We start from the raw sequence: 23,169 nt of genomic DNA on the forward strand, positions 1-23,169 counted from the left end.
GTATTGAAGTTAACGGTAACCTACATGTTATCTTGAGGTTGTACAGATGTAGGCTGTTTTATTTTATCTTGAACACTTTTTCTTAATCAAGCCGTGAAAGTTACATATAGCTATTTGTACAGGTGAGTTATACGGACAAAGGGGCCTCATTGTCCACTGTGAGACACATAATTAACTCAGTTTTGTCAATTACCTTCATAAGTTGAGAAAATAAACACTGTCCGAACTAGAAACTTCCTGAACCTATGGAAAACCACTAAGCAGTGAAGTGCAGAAATACTTGGAGCGCGTGTGAAGCGCGGTGGTGCGCTAAAGTTACCACCTTTGCTAGAGGCGCGAGGATGGCAGTGTAAAAACGCGTATGATAAGAGACGTAAAAGCCGCGCGGTTTCGTCCAACTTTGTTGCGTTTTCGGGAAACAAAAATTAGCACGCGCGTCAAATATTTCTCCAAATTATTAATTAATTGGCTATTTTGGATTCGTACAGTTTTCAATTCAAACCATAATGTTTTTAATGTCAAAATATATTTTACAAGTTGGATATGTCTTATTGGGATTATTCGTCCTTCATAGTTTGTTCCCCTTGCCGCATTACTAACCTGTACAAACCGTATTATTGTATCATTTAAGATTTATTTTAGAAAAAGTATTTTGCGACAAAGCTGAAATCGCTCTATAATAAGTATGCGTGTGTGATAACGGGAGTCACTGTACCTGCAAATATTAATTTTATACAAAATATGGAAGGTAACACAGGATCGGACCCTTCTCTGTGTTAACTTCCTTATTGTGGATATGGTTACCAACACGCTCGTTTTGTACTTAATTGATTGTATTATTTTTAATTCAGTGTTTGGGGTAGATGTATTACATTGCGCATAATGGATAGTGTTTAATTATATAACTTATATTCCGTGAATTTAGTCTCTATGCAGCAAATACACAACCAGAGCACGGAAGCAATATATAAAAGTTAATTCTCACAGTCTTCCAGAATTTAGGTAAGTGAATATTTTAACTACCGCTACTTCTGTTGTCCTCGTATTAGGTGCGTTAGTTTTACTAATCTTTTCTATGCGTTATTTCTTTAATTTAGATTATAGCTTTTTGAGAACAATATAAGTAAAAGAATAATTTTTTACGCCATCCAGGATTTCATAAGCTGATAACCACGGGACATTTTTTTGTTTTTGTTTTTGTTTTTATAAAAATTGTTAGTGGCAACGCTCTTTGCTTATATGCATTATTTTCTTGTCGTGGATTCTTTGGCAACAATCGCAGTTTCGACAAAGCCTGCTGAGCATTGCTCACAAACTTGGCTGACCGCGACTTCGCGAACGTTAACGAGCAATTGTTTAATTTATTATTATTTGTTGGAGACCATGAGGGCATATACTGATGTGTCGACCATATGGTCCGTGGCCGCTTTTCAGTTAGTCTTTGTAATCGCAAATCGTGGTTGACTCCAGACGAATTCCATCAGCTCACAATCTTCTCCAATCTATGATAATCGATAATAGACCATTATGTATTTCTATTGATTAATTTATTCGTGTATTAAGTAACTAAGTTATTCAGAAGTACCATTAGGGGCCCTGCTAGCATTGCAAGGAGAAGGGATTGGTTAGTGCAAGGCGAAGTCATCTGGGAGGTCATTCCAGTATATGATAATTTCGGGTAGGAGGCAAGAGTGGTAGGCATTGAATTTGGTCATTCTGTCTTGAGTCGGGAAATCGTTCACGAGTGGTTCACTCTCGAAAAAACGTAGGTGATCGGGCTAAGGAGAGATCGTATCAGAGATGGAGAGTAATACACTCTACGGAGGTGAAAATGGCGAACAGTTGGGCAACCCACTGAAGTATCAGATTGGGTTACTTGTAATTTGATTGTAGTGACACTAGAACAAAAAAGTAACCGGACATTTGCGATACTTATGTGAGACTGAAAGTACCGCAATTTTATTGCAAAGAGTCTAGAGAGTGACGGCATCTGTTGTAATGTATATCATTCATTGTAAAAATAGTTATAATTAAATTATACTTATTCGACAGTTAGAAAATATCAGGTATAATTTTAAAAGCAGGTAGCAATGTACAAGTGAAGGTCATTTCATCTTGTTTCACACCCTCGTGTTGCTGGCGACATAGGTTCGGCAGTACGTTGCATATTAAGGTCACTGTTCCTTCGCATACATAAAAGTTAAGGAACCGTCACTTTTTATTATTCAAGGGTTACAACTGATATCTTAAGGACGGTGGAAGTTATATTTTATACTTTAAGCCTTCGGAGTGAACTCTAACCTCGCTTCCTATTGGGATGAACTACGTTGTTCTGTCAAAAATGTGCTTCTTTCTTATAGATTATGAGAAGAATTACGTTTTTGATCTGGGGATCACGTTGACTATCAGTATTCTTTTTCTAAAAATAATGTTGTATTTTTTCAAGCGGAGAGTGTAATCTAGTTTAAAAATGTGGACCTCAAATATCGCGAATTTAAAACGGGTAAATACGCTCGGCAGCGACACGTTATCAAAACTAAAATGTTTTCAGCCTTTAATTGTTTACACGGAAGGGCACGGAACACATTATACGCTAAGCTGCTGTAGCAACCTTAAAGCTTTATTATTTAGACTACTTTTCTTTATATATACATTTTTGCCCCCCTTTCAGCTAGGTCATCATAGTCACTGCAGAAATTATTAATTTGTGAAGGTCATTATTCTGTATTTTTCAGACTCTGCAGAGGTATAAAACCTAATTTAAGTCGGAAACTGGCGAGCACGTTACGTTCCCCTCTTCTTCCGTTGCTCTAAGATATTGTTTTTTACTTTTTACGTCTGTGTTCGATTACCAAGCTTACAACAGGGGGCCTCATTGCCGACGAGCAACCAGACAAGAGGAAACTTCCCCTCAATTTTTTTTTTTTCCATTCGAGAAAGGAGATTCTCCATTCTGCGGGAACTAGCTCGGGGACTTTTTTTCGGAAAGTTGAAATGCAAACGCGCGAGAGCCGACAGGTAATGGAAAGGACACTTGAAAAGTGCTTTCCCAGGAAGAAGACGCTTCTGTAGGTCAGCCTTTAACAAAGCAAGAGTAAAAAATGGTACTTCGGATGACATTCTTTTGTAAGATGTTTAACTGCAACATTCGCATAAAAATAAAGTATTTCTTTTTTACTATAGGTTTTACAGTTCAAATGAAATTTAATACTTAAGGCTATTCTGCTGCTGCACTGATCTCTTCAAGAACATTTTTTCGAGAATACTGAATTAATACACTAAGCAAATTTATCGGCTAATATTGTGTCAAACGGAAGATTCTATTTGGAACTGAGTAGCCTGTTGTCCCTAGAAGTTTTACCTTTATTTCGAGATTTTTTATATTATGTTTGCCCTAATGTATATCTTCATGGTCCTGCATGCATTAAACTAACTGAGTAACAGAATTCAAATTAGACGGCAATTCATTTTACAGTGAAGAAAACACCAGCATCACAATATAAAAATGAAGCAGCGGGTGGCACTCAGTTCATCGAACGATGTTTCAGCAAACACCGTTTTAGCAAAAGCGCCGTTTTAGCAAACGGGGGATGGGTTAACGCACACCCCCATTATTCGGTAATATGTCAATTCGGCCACACGACACTGCTCGCTAAAATGTCATTTGCTCATGTAATATAGAACCTGAAGCAGCAATGATAATATCGGGCTATGGCCGAGACAGGTTGTATGGGATAAGGACCCTCTGTTTAATATCTAGTGGTATTGGGTTTAACTAGCTCTCAGGCTCCCAACCTTTATTACGACCTACAAGGTATAGCTTCGAAAGCCTTTCTTATCCAGAGGCCAGATTCTCAAAGCGAACTTACGACGAAAAAAATGCGTACGACAAATTTGAGAGAAAATCCGTATTCTCGAAACGAAATTGTCGTAACTTTTGCGCAGGTTACGACAAAATCCTACGACAGCTCCGAAGCTGTCTTACGCACTTTCTACGATCAAAATAACATGGCCGACAACGTCGCTCAGTTGCTCGGTCGCGACGACCCAATGGACATTTATTTTTCTACCTGCTCTTCTTGCGCGTCCCGACTTCAAGCAGCAAGAAAAAAATGAAGAAGTACTTGAAACCGACCACGACGAACATGAACGCTGGATCCACAGACACCCGGAAAAGGCAACAAAGGCGACGATCCCACCGACCAAGCGAGCTCGGCAGAATATATAGGCCTAGCAGGCACTCCGACCCGTTCCGGCGCAGCATTGCTCAGACGGTCCTTGGCCAAGACCGTCTGCCCACGACCGGCTGGCTTGCTGAATGGAATATGCCCGCGCGACTCTTGTGGACCCTCCCCGTATGAATAGTTTGATAGCTGAACTAAATTTCAGAGGTCAACCGATTCCCCTTATCATCTCGATCACCTTGTTTTCCGAGGCAGCGGTGACGAACGCTGTCGTCGAAAAGGGACTCCTCGATTCTATCTCCTTGTTTTGTGTGATATAGAGCTCAAATAAACGCCGTATGGATTACCTTCGGAACACGGTATGTACACTTTGTTATTAGTATGCCATTTTTAACTGTCGAGCTGTATCAGTTTGTGGGAGCTACGCGATGCCGGTCCAACCTTTCTTTGCCGAGTGTCACGTCAGTATCGAGTTGCAATCGTAGAAGATCGGTCCCGAAGCGCTTACCAAAACGCAGTCTGAATCCAGCACTTCGATCAAACGCACGCGTCCGCTCCGAGTGTGAACAGGTATTTGCGCGACTCTTGCTGACACTCTCGTAGTTCAAACCTATCTTTTTTAACGTCGGCTCACTCCTGCATTTCCGAGGCCGCGAGAAACGCCGCGGCGGTTTGTTTCCTTCTACGTCGCTTTGCAAACGACTGGCACGGGGCTTTTACCAACGATGACAGTTGTGTTGACTTCGTAGCGATCGAGTTTGTAGCAGTCAACGAAGCGTTTAAATCGTGTTAGCGTCAATATACCACTGCACGGACACGAACCCCAGACAAGCGGTGGTGGAAAGGTCGCCCGTGTTTATGAGAATCAGCTTGAACACTACACATTTACACACAGACAGGACAGGACATACACAGAGCTGTCTGTCAACGAGTCGTTAGCCTGTGTTTGTTATTAAAAATCCACGTGCTCCGAACTATGACTAGCTCTCTAATTGGTTGTTTGTTCTGCCGAAGACGCCGTTGGCATAGCAACAGCACCGGAAGTCATCGTTTCTCCGTAAGAAGTCGTAACTTTCCTCCTCTCACTTAAGAACGCGTTTGTGAATACCGTTTTCGCCTCATCTTACGATGATCGTAACTTTACGAACTTCTTAGCTAAGTTGCCGTAGGTAAGAGGTTTTTTATGAATCTGGCCTCAGATTTTGGAGACATACTTCAAAATGACATGGCAAATGCTTGATAGTCCGTTTTAGAAAGAAATATTTTGGTTAAATGTTTACGAATCTTGGATGCCCTACATTTAGAACTACACCTTTAACACAACTCGTTGGTGCAGGTCATGTAAGAAGAGTTTGAAGTACGTGCTGCGCAACTGAATTTTCGGCTTTATATTTCACCAGTATGTTTGTTTGTTTTCTAGGTTAACGATAGCTTTGCAAAAAAAAAACTACATTAAAAATGTTCTGATTACGCACAGTAATAAATTACAGCAGACATTTTAGCTAAATACATCGATTACAAAATATATGACCGATATTCGAAACAAGGTATTAATAATTTCAGTCTAATTGTGATGCTCGTGATGCGCTGCAAGGGTACAAGAAAACAGCTGCTGCGATCGACTAAGTAAGGCCATTAGGGTGTAAATATTCAAAGCATAATTTTATTTTATAACATTACAAGGCTCCAAATATACCTTGGATATTTTGTATTGGTCAACTTGAACCTGTGTAGATAGAGGAAGAGTTAAATGAAGAAAAGACACCAGCTAACATCAATCTCTCCGTTTAATTCTTCCCCTCTCTACACAAGTTCAAGATGACTAATACGAAGTAATTCAAGCCCTTACCTTAAATACACTTTCCATAACACTTGTTTTGTGTAATTACAGAGTAAGCGTAGAATACTTGTGTGTATCTTATTTGTCTCGTACGTCTAGCCTCAATAAGTAGGTTTATTACTGTTCAAGGGACCCCTTTTTTTCGGGGGACAACATTGAACGGAAAATTTTAAAACAAAAACTCAACCATGTTGTTTTTGTCTGTGCATCCAGATCGCGTTTAATCACGAGTCTTTTTTATTTTAGTACTTATTGTCATTATTCATATTTAAAAACAACATTAATTTAAAGCTTCGAAATAGCGTTACTTTCTTTCAATACAGCCAGTACATTCTTGTTCACGATTACTCTCTTTTTTTCAGAGTTAATGTGTCCCTGCAGAACTGCAACGCATTTCAAAAGGCTTTCAGGTGTATGCCAGGTTCTCCCATGGCTCCTAAAAATAAATGCATTTTGTGGTAACAACTTATCATGCAGTCTATTTTACTTTATTAAATTATATTAAAACAAAGTTAAAGAGAGCTACACTTTAGCTAGGCTGTACTACTTTTCATATTGCCGCGTCTTTATCGGAGCTAGAAATGAACGCCGCAACAACGCGGAAGGAACTATGTGCTTCGAACCCCGCACGCCTATACTTCGTTCTACTTTTAAGGAATACCAATACCCCATAATTGGTCTTTTTTTTTTACAGCCTTAAACGCTCCGAAATGGTGTCAAATCAATTACTTAAAAAAAATTGCAACGCGAAAAAAAAATTGTTGTGCAGACGCGTTTTTTAAACGAGCTCGCCCTTCTCCACCTTACCTTCCTGCAATTGTTTTTCTGATTACTTGATGCGACGTAATTGGTGGTTCAATAGGCAGAAATATTGAGGTTTCAAGTTTTGATTTTTATAACATTTATTATGGCGTGTGTAGGCCTTTTTCGCTTACTCTCGCCTTCAGCCGCCAATTAGGCTTATCCGGTATTTGTAACAACAAAAAAATAAAACATTTCAACTTGCCAAAAGAAAAACAATAAAGGGGTGACAAAACGAGAATGGGTGACGGTTACGCTTCTATCCTAAATGCATTACTTTGGCGTGGCGACGGCACAGCAATGTTTTCGCCCATAATGGAATTGACGATACTTCAAGATGGCGACACCCTTGTGAAAAAGGTCTAGAAACCATGCTTTGTACAACCTTGGCTTGCGCACGACGACGCTGGTTTCGAAATGTAAAAATAAAATTCCGGTAGTGGTATCGTCATGAGGTCAACGCCTCAATATCGTCTCCTGTCCTCTCATTGTCATATTTCCTTCGGTCTCTCAAAATGACAACGTCCGACGGTTTTGCCGGAAGTGAGTGCAATCTTAGCAACGGCTGAGAAGAGCGAGTGTCTTTTTCCGTACCAGACGACCTTTCGTACTTAGGGAGATGGTAGTTGAACGTTCACGGACGTTGGGTCCTGTACCGCGCGAGACGCTGGATCGAGTGCCGGGAGATCGCGATAAGGACGCTGTCGGGTCGTGGTACTCACACCCGCTTCAAATTTGTAACTCCTCGACAACGCAGACTGTTATGGTTGCGTTGCATGCGGCCGAGTAGTTGTCCTGCAGGAAACGTCTTCCAGCAACGCCTTCCTTTCCGTTTTATTCTTTCGAAGCTTCATAGAGCAGCACTTTCGGATATGCCAGTGCTGGGACAGTCCCTGGTGCAAACACTGAAGCGACATCGCCCCACACGTCGCATATTAAAATCCGCTGCACTTCGCCTTCCACTGTCCCGCTTCGGACCAGCAATTAATCGAAACTCGGAACGGACGTTCCTCGTCCGCCCACGCACGCACTGGCGCTGCGGAGCGAAATCCGAGAGCTAGTGCCTCATGGACGAGGAGAGAAGAGGAAAAGATGCAGGACACTCTCGCTTGAAGACCGACGACCAGTTCGCGCTTTCCACTTTTCACCCACTTCCTTCTCTCCCCCCTTCTACCCTGCCCACTGTTGCCCGTTTCCTCCTCCCCATGGTGAGGGGGATCTTCTGCCTTGCAGAATGTCGAGTCTGGTCGTCGGCCTTTAAGCGGCAGGAAAAAAAAGGAAAAAAGAAGAGGGCAAGGAAATGCTCCAAGCCATTCTTGACATCACCGAGGAGCACGGGAATTTCAAATACGGCTATCTCAAAATATGTGTTTTTTTTTTTATATGTCTATACTTTGTTTTCAGGCTCCAAATGTTGAGGGTGATGCCTCAGTACCATGTACAACTGTTCGGAATATAATATAAACATATATATACAGGGTCCGATCGAAAAAAGTAAACCCTACTTTTCGGCCCGCATAAAAAAACTACGCATCGCAGAACGCTCAAACTTCGCCAGAATGTAACCCTAGCGGTCCAATCAAGATTCCTAAGTTTCAGAACATGAGCTTACCTGAATCAAAAGAAAAAAAACGAGAAATCTCTACGGGGAGGCTCCGACCACGGAGAGACGCAGACGGAGGCCGTCTGCTTCGCGTTGCATCGCATAGGTGGCGCCACCACCTATGCGGGTTGGCGGGTTATCACGGGCATCTGCCGGGCTTGGCGGCGAATTCGGAATTGTTCGCTATCATTTCTGAAATTTCACTTACGCACTGCTTTTCACTGCAACGGAAATAAAGATTACACGCTCTAATTTGTGATACCTTGGTGCATTTGCTCGGGCATAACATTTCTTCATGCTAATTATTTTAGCAGATGTCGTTTGCTTTGCTCTTCGCAAACCCGAACACCGGTTCTCCCGTTGATTACTTTTAATCTCTACCGTGTTTCATTGCACTTTCCTGCCTGATGAGGTGATTAACCCAAAAGCAACGCTCGGACGTCGTGGTTTGGTATTTAAAGCGCAAAAGCTTTAAGGATGCTCGCCGCCGATACCGTCGAGTGCACCGTTCCAGGCCGCCGTCAAAAAGAACCATCTGGAAGTGGGTCCAGCGTTTTGGCGCAGTGGGCAGCGTCGCGAACAAGAAGCACGTTTTCGCCAACACGCCAGAGAAAGAGCAGCTCGCGTACGGGATCATGGGTGCTTTCGAAGCGGACCCGCACCTGTCCGCGAAGAGAGCGGCGAGTTTGTTTGGAGTTTCAGATTACACTGAGCGCCGGATTCTTCGCCGACACAACCTGCATGCCTACAAGGTTCACGTTCTCCACGAGCTGAAGCCTGAGGACTATGCAAGACGGCTCGATTTTTGCCGCGAAGAGATCCTAAGGATCGCGGCCAAACCCTCCCATCTGGACTTCCTTTTGTTCTCGGACGAGGCCGTCATTCACCTCGACGGAAATGTCAACGCTCAGAACTGCCGGTACTGGAGCAACGGCAAACCGCACTGGACATGGGAGAAGTCTGTGTACTCTCCCAAGGTACGGAGACTTCTCCATTGAGAAGTCTCCGTACCTTGGGACGGAGACTTCTCAATGTCTGTCTGACAACAACACCCTCCCTCCAGATCTCGCACCAGACAGTTGAGAAGTCTCCGTACCTTGGGACGGAGACTTCTCAACTGTCTGGTGCGGGATCTGGAGGGAGGATGTTGTTGGGCCTTTTTTTTTTCGATGAGTCTGTGACGGGCAGAAGTTATATGCGCATGTTTGAGTAGGAGTTTCTCCCCGAGCTCGAGGCCCTCCACATGCAACGACAAGTTTGCGTAATCATGCAAGATGGAGCCCCCCACACTGGTGGACCTCCGTCAGGAAATGGTTAAGTGACACCTTTCCTGGACGCTGGATGGAAAGAGGCTCGCCCAGCACGCCATGGCCACCGCGATCCCCTGACCTAACAATTAGTGATTTTTTGCTATGGGGGTTCATCAAGTCACAGGTCTACACCGACCGAATCTCCACCCTCAACATCCTCAAGCAATGCATTGAGGCTGCCTTTCTTCTCATTACGCACGAAATGAGGGCTGCGGTGTTTGCCGAATACGAGGCGAGACTTGGACGTTGCACCTGGAAGCTGGGAGGTCACGTTGAGGCAGAACCGTAGGACTACGGTGTTGCCTTCCAGTGCCTGCCCCTGACGCACTCCACATACCTTCATCTGGAAGCAAGAATAGCTTCCGCCATGTGTGCGTTCTTTTCCCGTTTTTATTTTGTTTACCTCTGACAAATGGCCCTTTTTAGGGCTGCCAATTACGGTTGTCGTCTGCTGAGCTACTGCTGCTCGGCGCTCTCCCGTGTCTCTCATATCTGGTGTCTCCGGACCATGCAAATGGTGAACCTGGTTCTTTGACGGTGCAGCTTAATTGTCCAGCATTTAATCTAAATACCTGCAAATCAAAGGTACTGAATTCCTTTAATAATACTAATAATAATAAATTTGATCGTGTTCGAGACTCGGCATAATGAGTAAACCGGGTCACAAAGTCGCTGACTTGGCATCTTCTGCCTCTCCCTTTTTTAATTTTCATTGTCATCAAAAAACAGAAAAAAAAGAAGAAAGAACCAAGTACGCAAACATAAAAAACGGTACAGAAGTTAAAAAAGGGAAATATATCGGCCCAGCTGAAGTTCATCTGCAACCGAAAGGAGGCTCCTCTGCCGGCGGAGCCCAAATATTGTAACTTTAAAAAAAAATTAATTAGGTTATAAACGGTTTATTGGCAGTGAGCAGACTTGGCCACTAGAGGAAGCTACCACGTCCATACCGAACTTCACATAATCTGCAGCACCAAGTGTTGAATGTGCTACCGAACGGGAAGAATAGGTGCGCCGCGCCGTTCGTATTTGCGAAGAGCAAAGCAGACGACATCTGCTAAAATACTTAGCATGAAGAAATGTTATGCGTGTGCAAATGCACCGAAGTATCACAAATTAGAGCGTGTAATCTTTATGTCCGTTGCAGTGAAAAGCACTGCGAAAGTGATACTTCAGAAATGATAGAGAACAATTCTGAATTTGCCGCCAAGCCCGGCAGATGCCCGTAATAGCCCGCCAATCCGCATAGGTGGTGGCGCCACCTATGCGATGCAACATAAAGCAGACGGCCTCCGTCTGCGTCTCTCCGTGGTCAAGGCCTACACTATACTATCACCAACTAAACCAATCGCCCACAAAAAAAAAGCACGATGGCGGCACATTTACACTGCATGATTGATTTAGTCGGGGACACCAGACGGACAAATGCGGTATGAGCTCCGTGACGATGCACATTCGGCGCTGATTGATTGGTGGCTCCATCGAGTGGTAGTGTAGACTGCGGTCGGAAGTCAAATAAAAATCAGTATAGTTCTGTTTCATCTTCGGCTTGCCTCCCGGAATGCTCCAGTAGAATCTCCTAACCGGACAGGTGCTTACGTCTGGAATGTTTTAACGCGATGGCGATTAGGATCTCGTGTCGCAGAAAATCCGATGTCGGCGTCAGTGGGACCGTAAAATCCCCTAATGCAACGCGCGCAGCCCCGTGTGACATCATACGACGCCATGTGACATCACGTCACACGTGACGCTATCGACTAGGCCACGCACACGCGTTTGCACGGCTTCGGAACGAGCGCGGATTGATATGAGAAGGCTTTGCGAACGGCGCCCGATAAGTCTATCGCGTTCCACTCCTAAAGGCGAAGCTGAAGCGTCCGCCAAGTTTTTTGCCGACGCAATTTCTGTGGAAAAGTAACCGCCAGTGCCAGCATCCAGGCAAAGACCTATTTGTCACCGCCGCACTACGTACGTTACCTTAGTTGTAGTAGGATCAAGCTCAAGTATCTCCAAATATCATTTTCAGCCTTACATCTGTCCACCTTTTGTTTTCGATTCCCGACATTCCGCCACATGAGTGGCGTGCAGTGCAGAGTGGTCCACTCCACAGAATTTCGTGACCGACAGTCCGCGCTGTTTTGCGTGTGGCTTCAATTGTAGGCAATCTGCGAGGTCCAACTCCCGCAACCGTTGTCTTCTAAGCGTAAGTCGTCCCGAAGGATCCTAGATGATGTCAAGCCAGCAGAGCAAGTCGACTACAACAGGTACAGCTTTTGATGTCGCGACGTCCCCTTTCAGCCTGCAGGAGACCTGGTGTGGACGTCGACACTGACACGGCACCGCGGTCTAGGCGAGAAACTGCTAAAACGCTACTTTGGAAGCTAAATATGCTTTGCCACCTTGTTGTGATCACAGCTATGCGGAAAAAACAAATGAGGAATAGCAAGAGACGAAAGCTTACGGTGACGTCAGAGCGAGAGCGTCGTCTTTTCCCGCAGACTCCGCGCGGGAGCAGACGACGCTCTCTTCACCTTGACTAAAGGGAGACAGCGGGCAGAGACAAAAGGGTCCAGCCTTTGCGTCTACCCCCTAATCCATCCAATCAGAGCTCTGCGCTCTGACGTCACCGCACGCTCTCGTCTCCTCCTCTCATTCAGTTTCTCTCCGTATGCATTGCTTCCCAACCGAAGGCCACCTTCATCATGATGTCTGCCGCACCCGAGGCTGTTTACATCGTCTGCCTCGAGTAACCGTGCTACGCCCGATAAGATTTTCAAGTCTGGCTTTTGAGTGCTTAGCATTTTTATAGTGAAGCTGTTAAAGGCTAGTTTCCCCAGATCGTTCGGGTACCAAACAATTGTCGACACCCGCGGTCGACACAACACGCTGGTTGCCGCCGTCGTTGATAGATGGCGGTAACTGTCCAGAATGTTGTGTTTGCCGGTTGTCTGCTTGCCGCCGTCGCTAATAGATAGCGGCAACCTTTCCAGCCTCGGCAAACAGACAACTGGTTGCTGCCGTCGCTCATAGGTGGCGGCAACATCTCTTAGGGGGAAGAGCGGTAACAGAACGAGTGGCGATGTGTGCAGCAGCGCAAATGGTTCCGCAACCGCTGCGCGGCCGCTATCGCCTAAGGTTCCACTGCCTCGACCGATTCCGACTCCCTTTACGGAAGAAGAGCAGATCGCCCGCATGGAGGGCCACCACCAAGAACAGAAGCTACAGTTCCGCTGATCTTTCTTCTTCATCTAAGTTGAAAGGCCAAAAATGTTTGTCACTTTTTTTTGTAAATTATTATTCTCAAACATCAACATTTTTTTTTTTTTTTTTTTTGCGTGACGGCGTTTGCAGGCTTGGCTTCGAGGTCACGCCGCTCAATCCGCGCCAAAGCATTTTTATCCAAAAATACTCCAAACGCCTGTAGATGTCACAATCTAAATAAAACCTACTCGACCAGTCATTCCATGTCGGTGTCGTTCTTTTAATCACAACGCAGTTTGACATACACTAAAATATCTGGAGCAGCTACTTCCCCGCTACAATTGGGACAGCCAATCGTTGCAATCTACGGACAGAGCTCGGCGAAAGATGGGGGTGAAAATATGTCTAGTGACGAAAAATAAAAACTGTCTTCGCTTTGGCACTGCGCGTAGCATTTCCCACTGTTTAGTTATACAGCGCAGAGTGTATAGATATTGTATTTTGTAGGCATAAGTACGTTTTCAGCCTCGTTATTCGCCGAGCTGCCTCCGTAAATCGGGTTTTCCAACTTTCTTGGCGTGAAAGTCGCTTTAAGATATCTAGAGCGCCTTTTACCACTCATTCTTCTTCGCGAAAGTTCAGTCAATTCTTAGCCGTCATTGCATGTTCTAGTTTAACTGTTCGGAATCTAGAGCGTGTATCAAAGGTCCCCTAGGACTCTGTGTTCAGTCAGCCCACCCTAGCGGTCGTGACGGTTGTTTCGGCGATGTCGACGTCCGTTATTCCAGTTATCGTAATTTTGTTTTGGCACAAGTGCGACCCATTAAAGTTTTGATTTCACAGTGAAGCTGTATACCTCTACCAGCCAATGAAATTTTCGTTTCGTTGGCGTTTTTAAGCGAAAAACTCCCGGCGAACTGAAGGCAAAACAGCATATCTCTTTTGATATCAGGCACACAGCGGGCAGCTCAGTATCCGTTTCAATAAAGAAAACCACGTAACAAGCATCAAAACCACATGATGGATGATAAGGCGCGTGTGAACAATGGGAACACCCTCCCATGCGTTCCGGTAGAGATTAGGTTTGCAGCTGCTTCGAAAGGGGTTGACGTCATTCGAAGCCCTCCTGTGAAGTACAAACCGCATAATGGATGATAACGGCGCCTGCGAACAATGCGAAGCACGTAGTGACGTCACTAGCCTTTCGTATACAAAAGAAGAGCCCGCCAATACCCCGCTTCACCTTCCGTCCGGACGCAGTGGATGCTACGAGCTATCTTAGCCAATCCAGTTCTGTGGACGCGTGACCCGTGATACACTTTCCGCGCGTCGCTGTGCCCCCTCTCTAAGGTCACGTGACACTCACAGCCTCCGATTGGCTCCGATGGCTCGTAAAATCTGCGGCGCTTAAACGTAAGATGAAACGGAGTATAGCAAGTGAATTCATTGTTGCTGCGGCTCCGCCATGAATAGGTTAGGACTCTCGAGGAGCAGCGTGAATCCTAGGAGCAACAAGGGAAAAGAAACGGCAATAAGATTAGCGGCGGCGTGCTGCGGCCGGCGCCGGCATTTCGTATAGTGGAGTAGGCAATCGTTGCAGTTGATACCACAGCTTCGCTGATCAGCCACCTTCGCAACGTGGACTGGAGCCCCAATTTTTTTGTTTCAGTTATATATCATTTTGCTGAGTTTCATTCGTGCAAATATCGTTTCTATACTAGCGCGTGTCGTCAGTGCATGATCTATGGTTTCAAAAAACAAAGAAAACCTACGCCTAATCTTCAATGCCACGTTTATGTCTGTGTGGCCTTGTGGCCAAAACTTTTAAAAATTATAGTTTTTCTTCTTTTTTTTCCAAAAGATGAACACGCAGGTTAAAAGCTTTGTTGTTTTTTGAACTGGTCTGAAAACAAAATGGTGTACTTGTTTGGCGACAATTAATGTTAATGAATTCCGGAATCAAACTGAAATTTCTTATCTTCTTTTTTCGTATTTTTCTTATACAGAATGTGCTTCCTGGATTTTTAATATTAATAGTAATAACAATAATAATAATAATAATAATAATAATAATAATAATAATATTCAACTAAATGTGCCAACAAACAATGATCTTTAGATTGGTGCTTTTGCGCAAATATACGATAGGGAAGAAATATAAACAGGGTCACACTGAGGATACGCTAACACAAATATAGTGCAAAACACACAAAAAAAATTAAAAATAAATAATGAATTAGTACACCGGCGGCCGAACTCAGACACTGATGCACATATGTCGAGATCTGAACAGTTGTAGAGAGACTGTATCCAAGAAAAGGGAAAATTGTTGCAGGGTGCGCGAATTAAAAAAGTGAAAGCTGCTTACAACTCCCTGTAACGCCGAATTAGAGCGCAGCTCTTGAGGAGGAGGAGGGAAGGGCACTGGGGGGGGGTTAAACTAACCAGGGGGGGTCACGTGACCTTGGGGGTCACGTGACCCCCAATGCCGATGATGTCATCACTGACGTCATCAGTGACGATGACGATGCGGGTACCGATGACGTCATTAGTGACGTCACTGAAGACTTCACCAGTGATGATGACGATGACGATGCGAATGTCGGTGACGTCATCAGTGACGTCGCTGATGACGTCATCAGTGATGATTACGATGACGATGCGGATGTCGGTAACGTCATCAGCGATGATGACGATGACGATGCGGATGCCGGTGACGTCATCAGTGATGATGACGATGACGATGCGGATGCCGGTGACGTCATCAGTGACGAGGACGATGTGGATGCCGGTGACGACATCAGTGACGTCACTGATGACGTCATCAGTGATGATGACGATGACGATGCGGATGTCGGTAACGTCATCAGTGATGATGACGATGACGATGCGGATGCCTGTGACGTCATCAGTGATGATGACGATGGCGATGTGGATGCCGGTGACGTCATCAGTGATGATGACGATGTGGATGCCGGTGACGTCATCAGTGATGATGACGATGACGATGTGGATGTCGGTGACGTCATCAGTCACGATGACGTCATTGGGGGGTCACGCGACATCGGCGGGGGTCACGTGACCTAAGGGGAGTCACGTGACTTCGGGGGGTCACGTGACCTCGGGGGGGGTCACGTGCCCCCCACGAGGTCACGTGACCCCGGTGGGGGGCTCGCGCGGTGCATTATGGGACATTTCCCATGATGCACCGGGGTCACGTGACCTCGGGGGGGGTCACGTGCCCCCCCACGGTCACGTGACCCCGGTGGGGGGCTCGCGCGGTGCATTATGGGACATTTCCCATGATGCACCGGGGTCACGTGATCTTGGGGGGTCACGTGCCCCCCCACGAGGTCACGTGACCCCGGTGGGGGGCTCGCGCGGTGCATTATGGGACATTTCCCATAATGCACCGCGCGGTTACGCCGACGCCGACGGCGACGGCGACGCCGACGGCGACGCCACTCAAGCCGGAAACGGGCCCCTAAGAGCTGCGCTCTAAAACACACACACAAACATATACATATATACATATATAAAGTTATGGCGGCGTCACGCATGCGCCGAACGCTCGCTGAGGTCAGTCTATTATTCACGGCGAAAGTCAGCCAGGATTTGACTTGTGCAGAGTGTCTGCTGCTGAAGTTTACAATACCTTTTGTAGACATCTCAAGTTTGGTGCCTAAAAGAGATCTTGTCTACAAGTCATAGATTATTTTACAGAAGCGTGAGAATGGTAAACTTAACAAATTATCAACAGAAATTATTCTTTTTTTACTTAAGGTTGTAAAGAGTGCTATTTAATCTGCTCATTTCCCGTGTAAAGTTAATTTTCAAGTAAATTTTCGCTGTACTAGTGGTTTGTATATATATATATATATATATATATGAACGAATATATATATGAACGAATATATGAACGAATATAACTGATCGCGGCTCCGGTTTGCGATTCTTGGTTGACACCGGCGCGGAGGTGAGCGTACTACCAGTTTCTGCCGTTGAAACAAAAGGCAGGCAGACACTTACCACCCTACAAGCAGCCAATAAGACTCCAATCGCTACTTACGGTGAACACGCTTTGTCCCTCAACATCGGACTGCGTCGAGTAATCCGCTGGGTTTTTCTCGTCGCGGACGTGTCCTATCCTATTATCGGCGCTGATTTTTTACGATATTTTAACCTACTCGTTGATATGCAACGTAAGCGCCTCGTAGATGCTACTACAAATATTGTCACACACCTCGCATGCAAGCCTGCACGACCTCCGGACAGGCCTAACTGCTCCAGTCCAACTTCGCCGTACGAACGTTTGCTACGAGAGTTCGGGTCTATCACTCGCCCTACCAACTTTCAGCGTCCAGTGAAGCACAATGTTGCCCACCACATCGTGACTACTGGGCCACCTACTCATGCTCGACCACGTCGGCTTCCACCAGACCGCTTGAAGATCGCGCGAGATGAATTTGATCACATGCTAGAGCTTGGCATCATTCAACCATCATCAAGCCAATGGGCGTCTCCACTGCACATGGTTCCCAAGAAAAACCCTGGTGACTGGAGACCATGCGGGGACTATCGTGCTCTGAACAACGCCACAGTCCCCGACAGGTACCCGCTGCCATACATCGCGGATTTCACAACTTCCCTCTATGGCTCAAAGGTTTTCTCTAAAATAGATCTAGTAAAGGCGTACCACCAGATCCCAGTTGAGCCGAGTGACGTTCCCAAGACGGCCATCATCACACCTTTCGGTTTATTTGAATATCTTCGCATGCCTTTTGGGTTACGAAATGCAGCTCAAACATTTCAGCGTCATCCGAGGACTTCCCTTCGTCTATGCCTACGTTGACGACCTGTTAATCTACAGCTATGACGATGAAGAACACATTCAGCATCTTCGACTGCTTTTTCAGCGCCTTGAAGAGCACGGCCTCATAATCAACAAGCAAAAATGCGAGTTTGGAGTCACGACGTTGAATTTCTTAGGCCATCAAGTGGATCACACAGGGGTCCGGCCACTTCCCGAAAAAGTCGCAGCCATTAAGGTTTTTCCACAACCAACAACCGTTCATAAACTCAGAGAGTTCCTGGGTCTCATAAATTTCTATCGGCGTTTTATTCCCAACTGCGCTTTAACACTCCTGCCGCTCACTGATATGCTCAAAGGCGAACACAAGGACTCAACACCGTTAAATTGGAGTGACTCGGCTTTCCAAGCTTTCAGCCGCATAAAAGGAGATCTCGCTAACGCTACCCTACTCGTTCACCCCTGCCAAAAGCTTCCCGTGAGCGTCATGGTCGACGCCTCCAATATTGCTATTGGCGCTGTCCTGCAGCAGCTCTCCGACAAGAACTGGCAGCCCATCGCGTTCTACTCCCGAAAACTCAGCGCAACAGAGTCACGCTACAGTACATTCGGTAGAGAGCTCCTTGCGATTCATCAAGCCATCAAACACTTCCGGCATTTCCTAGAGGGTCGTCATTTTCGTCGTTTTCACCGACCACAAACCCTTAACATACGCACTGAAATCAGGGAGCGACAAATTTACTCCCCGTGAGATTCGTCAAATGTCCTACATATCAGAATTCACGACAGACATCCGCCATGTCAAAGGCAAAGACAACTTGGCAGCCGATGCGCTCTCCCGGGTTATCGTCACTCCCTGCTGCAGCATGGTACCTGTGACAATTGATTTTGAAGCAATGGCCTCAGCTCAGCGAGATGACACCGAGCTTCAACAAGTTCGTTCATCGCCGCACTGCAGCCTGAATTTGCGCGAGGTAGTCTTACCAATGTGTGGTACACCACTCATCTGCGACCACACCACAGGCGCACCCCGACCTTTAGTACCGCTGAATTTCCGTCGTCAAGTTTTTGAGTCCCTACACTCCATGGCACACCCTGGAGTTCGAGCAACTCAGCGGTTAATCACTGAACGCTTCGTATGGCCGGGTGTCAACAAAGACGTACGAAACTGGACTCGGTCTTGTCTGGCCTGCCAGCGGTCTAAAATTCAACGTCATACGTCAGCACCATACGATGCCTTCCCAACACCGACAGCGCGCTTCGATGTCGTACACCTAGACATTGTGGGCCCTCTCCCAACATCTGGTGGAAACACATACATACTGACATGCATTGATCGCTTCACCCGCTGGCCTGAAGCATTTCCCATTCCTAACATCACCGCCGAAACCACGGCACGGACATTCGTCGAAGGTTGGATTGCTCGATTTGGTGTGCCTTCATCGGTTACCACCGACCGAGGGAGACAGTTCGAGTCCGCTTTATTCCGAGAGCTCATGAGGCTACTAGGGTGCTCGCGTATTCGGACCACGTCATACCATCCCATGGCTAACGGCATCGTAGAGCGTTTCCATCGCACGCTCAAGGCTTCTCTAATAGCACACAATGATCGTATTCATTGGAGCGTCCACCTCCCATTGGTGCTTTTGGGACTCCGGACCGCTTTCAAACAAGATATCGGATGCAGTGCTGCCCAACTCGTATATGGCGCACCCCTTCGCCTTCCAGGGGAATTGATCATCCCGGCTGATCACGGCGCCAATAGCGATCCCGCCAGCTATGCCACGCAACTCACGACGGCTATGCGAGCCCTCCGAGCGACCCCTCCTCGTCCACAACAGCGTAAATCGACGTACGTTTCGACTGAGCTCGCCCACTGCACTCACGTATTCGTCCGCCACGATGCCAGTCGCCCATCTCTACAACATCCGTACGACGGCCCGTTCAGAGTGCTTGATCGTAGGGACAAATATTTTCTTCTGGATCTAAAGGGACGAAAAGACACCGTGTCAATCGATCGCCTCAAGCCAGCCTACCTTGACACTCCTGTTGCTTCTACACCTCCAACCACTTCACTTGAATCAAGGACATGCACACCGGGAATTTCGAAGAACATACACCAACACTTATCCCTACACCTACCGCGAATTGTTTCCGAAAAGAAGCCACAGAAGCATCCTGACGGGCCAAAACGCCATGTCAATTGGGCACCTCTACCACCACAACTCGGCGTTTCCCAACGACCTCCTTGTTGGAGGGGAAGTACCTGTAGACACCGGTTGTTCGGACGAAGGAAGAAGAGGTGGACAAGAGAGAACGAGCTGGGAGACCGAGCTCAGAACACCGGCTGCTCCCGACCGGACTGGACGTGTATATAATTTTGTAGATAAAAATAGGTAGAGAACTTCGTTCCCCACAACGTCATCAGTGACGTCACTGATGTCGTCACCGGCATCCACATCGTCATCGTCATCGTCACTGATGACGTCACCAGCATCCGCATCGTCATCGTCATCATCACTGATGACGTCACCGGCATCCGCATCGTCATCGTCATCATCACTGATGACGTTACCGACATCCGCATCGTCATCGTAATCGTCACTGATGACGTCATCAGTGACGTCACTGATGACGTTACCGGCATCCACATCGTCATCATCACTGGTGAAGTCATCAGTGACGTCACTAATGACGTCATCGGTGCCCGCATCGTCATCGTCACTGATGACGTCATCAGTGACGCCAGGGATGACATCATCGGCATTTGGGGGTCACGTGACCCCCAAGGTCACGTGACCCCCCTGGTTAGTTGAACCCCCCCCCCCCTTCCAGTGCCCTTCCCTCCTCCTCCTCAAGGGCTGCGCTCTAATTCGGCGTTACAGGTAGTTGTAAGCGGCTTTCACTTTTTTAAAAGTATTTTTGCATACGTAGCAATAACAAATAACTATTACAGTAATTTCTACTAAACTGTCGTAAATAAAAGTAGAAATTTGAGATGAACTGAAATGTACGTCATTCTGAAAATATAAGCACTGTACAAAAATAAACATAAAAAATCATTGCATTCCTTCCTTGTTTAACGAACTTCCAGAGTACCTTATTAATGTAACATTCACTATGGTATTGAAACAAATACTAAAAAATTTGGTGTCAAACATCTGAGTTGTAGATATCATAGACTGACCGTTGTAAAAATTTCGTACTTTTGTTTCACTGTTGCATGAGTAGATTTGGTTATGAGTGCCTATGTTTCATGTCGAATTATGCTTCTTTTTTGTTGCTAATTTTGTGCATTTTTCATTTTCACGCAGTGTTACATCCCTTCCCTTTCTCGTTTTGTGCCGCGGAGCTTTGTTTGTTCACAACATGTATTTCCTTTGGTCGCATGGCCCCACATACAAGCAGAATGCTGCCATTGTGGGCCAGCTCTTTATTTTGCATGACTTAATTTGAAATAAACATTGAATTAAAAAAATATATTTATTCCATATTCTTGTTTTCTATGGATGCGTTTTCTATGGTGAAATGTTTGACATTTTGCCGAGATTATATTAGGGACGTTTAACAAACCATTGCCGTGCTCCGCGTACCGAACTACCGGAGCCTTCAAAGCGTGCTTTTAAGCGCGCGTTCCGCGGTCACGGTATCACCCGGGCGCGCGCTTAAAAGCATGCTTCAAAGGCTCCGGTAGTGCGGTACGCGGAGCACGGCAATGGTTTGCTAAAGGTTCCTATTATCGTACTTTAAACAACTCCGGTCCCCTAACAGTTAAAGTCTGCAGTGTGGTTTTCAACTCTAAGAATCGATAATTTACTCGATCGAATATTGTTACTATTGAGAACGCCTGAAAATTTAACATTGGCATTAATATCAATTGCATCAAAAATAATTCAATCTATTTCTCTGATCAATATATTGTCATGAATGACAATTGACGAGGCAATGATAACTGAAGAAACTAAACGTTTAATGGGGCGAACTTGCGCCCAAAACAAAAAAGTGAAAGCCGCTTACAACTCCCTGTAACGCCGAATTAGAGCGCAGCTCTTGAGGAGGAGGAGGGAAGGGCGCTGGGGGGGTAAGACTAACCAGGGGCGGGGGTCACGTGACTTTGGGGGGTCACGTGACCTTAGGGGGTCACGTGACCCCCAATGCCGATGATGTCACCACTGACGTCACTGATGATGTCATCAGTGACGATGACGATGCGGCTACCGATGACGTCATTAGTGACGTCACTGATGACTTCACCAGTGATGATGAAGATGACGATGCGAATGTCGGTGACGTCATCAGTGACGTCGCTGACGACGTCATCAGTGATGATGACGATGACGATGCGGATGCCGGTGACGACATCAGTGACGTCACTGATGACGTCATCAGTAATGATGACGATGACGATGCGGATGTCGGTAGCGTCACCGGCATCCACATCGTCATCGTCATCATCACTGATGACGTCACCGGTATCCACATCGTCATCGTCATCATCACTGTTGACGTCACCGGCATCCACATCGTCATCGTTATCATCACTGATGACGTCACCGGCATCCGCATCGTCATCGTCATCATCACTGATGACGTCATCATCACTGATGACGTCACCGGCATCCACATCGTCATCGTCATCATCACTGATGACGTCACCGGCATCCACATCGTCATCGTCACTGATGACGTCATCATCACTGATGACGTCATCATCATTGATGACGTCATCATCACTGATGACGTCACCGGCATCCACATCGTCATCGTCATCATCATCGCTGATGACGTCACCGGCATCTACATCGTCATCGTCATCATCACTGATGATGACGTCATCAGTGATGATGACGATGACGATGTGGATGCCGGTGACGTCATCAGTGTCGATGACGTCATCGGGGGGTCACGTGACCTCGGGGGGTCACATGACCTCGAGGAGGGGGTCACGTGACCTCAGGGGAGTCACGTGACTTCGGGGGGTCACGTGACCTCGGGGGGGGCACGTGCCCCCACGAAGTCACGTGGGGGGCTCGCGCGGTGCATTATGGGACATTTCCCATGATGCACCGCGCGGTTACGCCGACGCCGACGCCGACGGCGACGCCAACGGCGACGCCGACGCCGCTCAAGCCGCAAACGGGCCCCTAAGAGCTGCGCTCTAAAAGGGAGCAGACGAAAACTGCAGAACGTCGCGTGCGTCGATGTCGGCGAAACCGCAGGGTCGAGCGCTCGGGCGAGACTGACCTTGGCTCGTTACGCGAAGACCCTTATGTACACGCGTGGGCTTCTGGAATGGTCGGCGTAGAAGGTTCGACGCGTACAACATTCTAACCTCGAATTAAAAACAGTTCTTGAATTTTCCAGAACATCACATTAAAGACAACAAGAATGCGTATCCGCGGCCAGGAATCGAACCCTGG

The 23,169-nt window shown here is 46.4% G+C and overlaps 1 protein-coding gene across 1 annotated transcript in view; it reads left to right on the forward strand.

Annotated features, from left to right (window-relative positions):
- The window catches only part of LOC115332177 (neprilysin-1-like), an 81,424-nt gene extending 74,938 nt beyond the window's left edge, over nt 1–6,486 (forward strand). Inside the window, exons 19-20 of the mRNA XM_040216234.1 lie at nt 926–1,002; nt 6,387–6,486. Coding sequence (XP_040072168.1) covers nt 926–1,002; nt 6,387–6,486 — 177 coding nt within the window. The remainder of the gene's footprint in view (nt 1–925; nt 1,003–6,386) is intronic.
- The last annotated feature ends 16,683 nt before the right edge of the window (nt 6,487–23,169 follow it).

The sequence above is a fragment of the Ixodes scapularis genome, unplaced genomic scaffold (assembly GCF_016920785.2).
Source record: "Ixodes scapularis isolate PalLabHiFi unplaced genomic scaffold, ASM1692078v2 PGA_scaffold13__105_contigs__length_92229423, whole genome shotgun sequence".
In the NCBI taxonomy this organism is placed as follows: Eukaryota; Metazoa; Arthropoda; class Arachnida; order Ixodida; family Ixodidae; genus Ixodes; species Ixodes scapularis.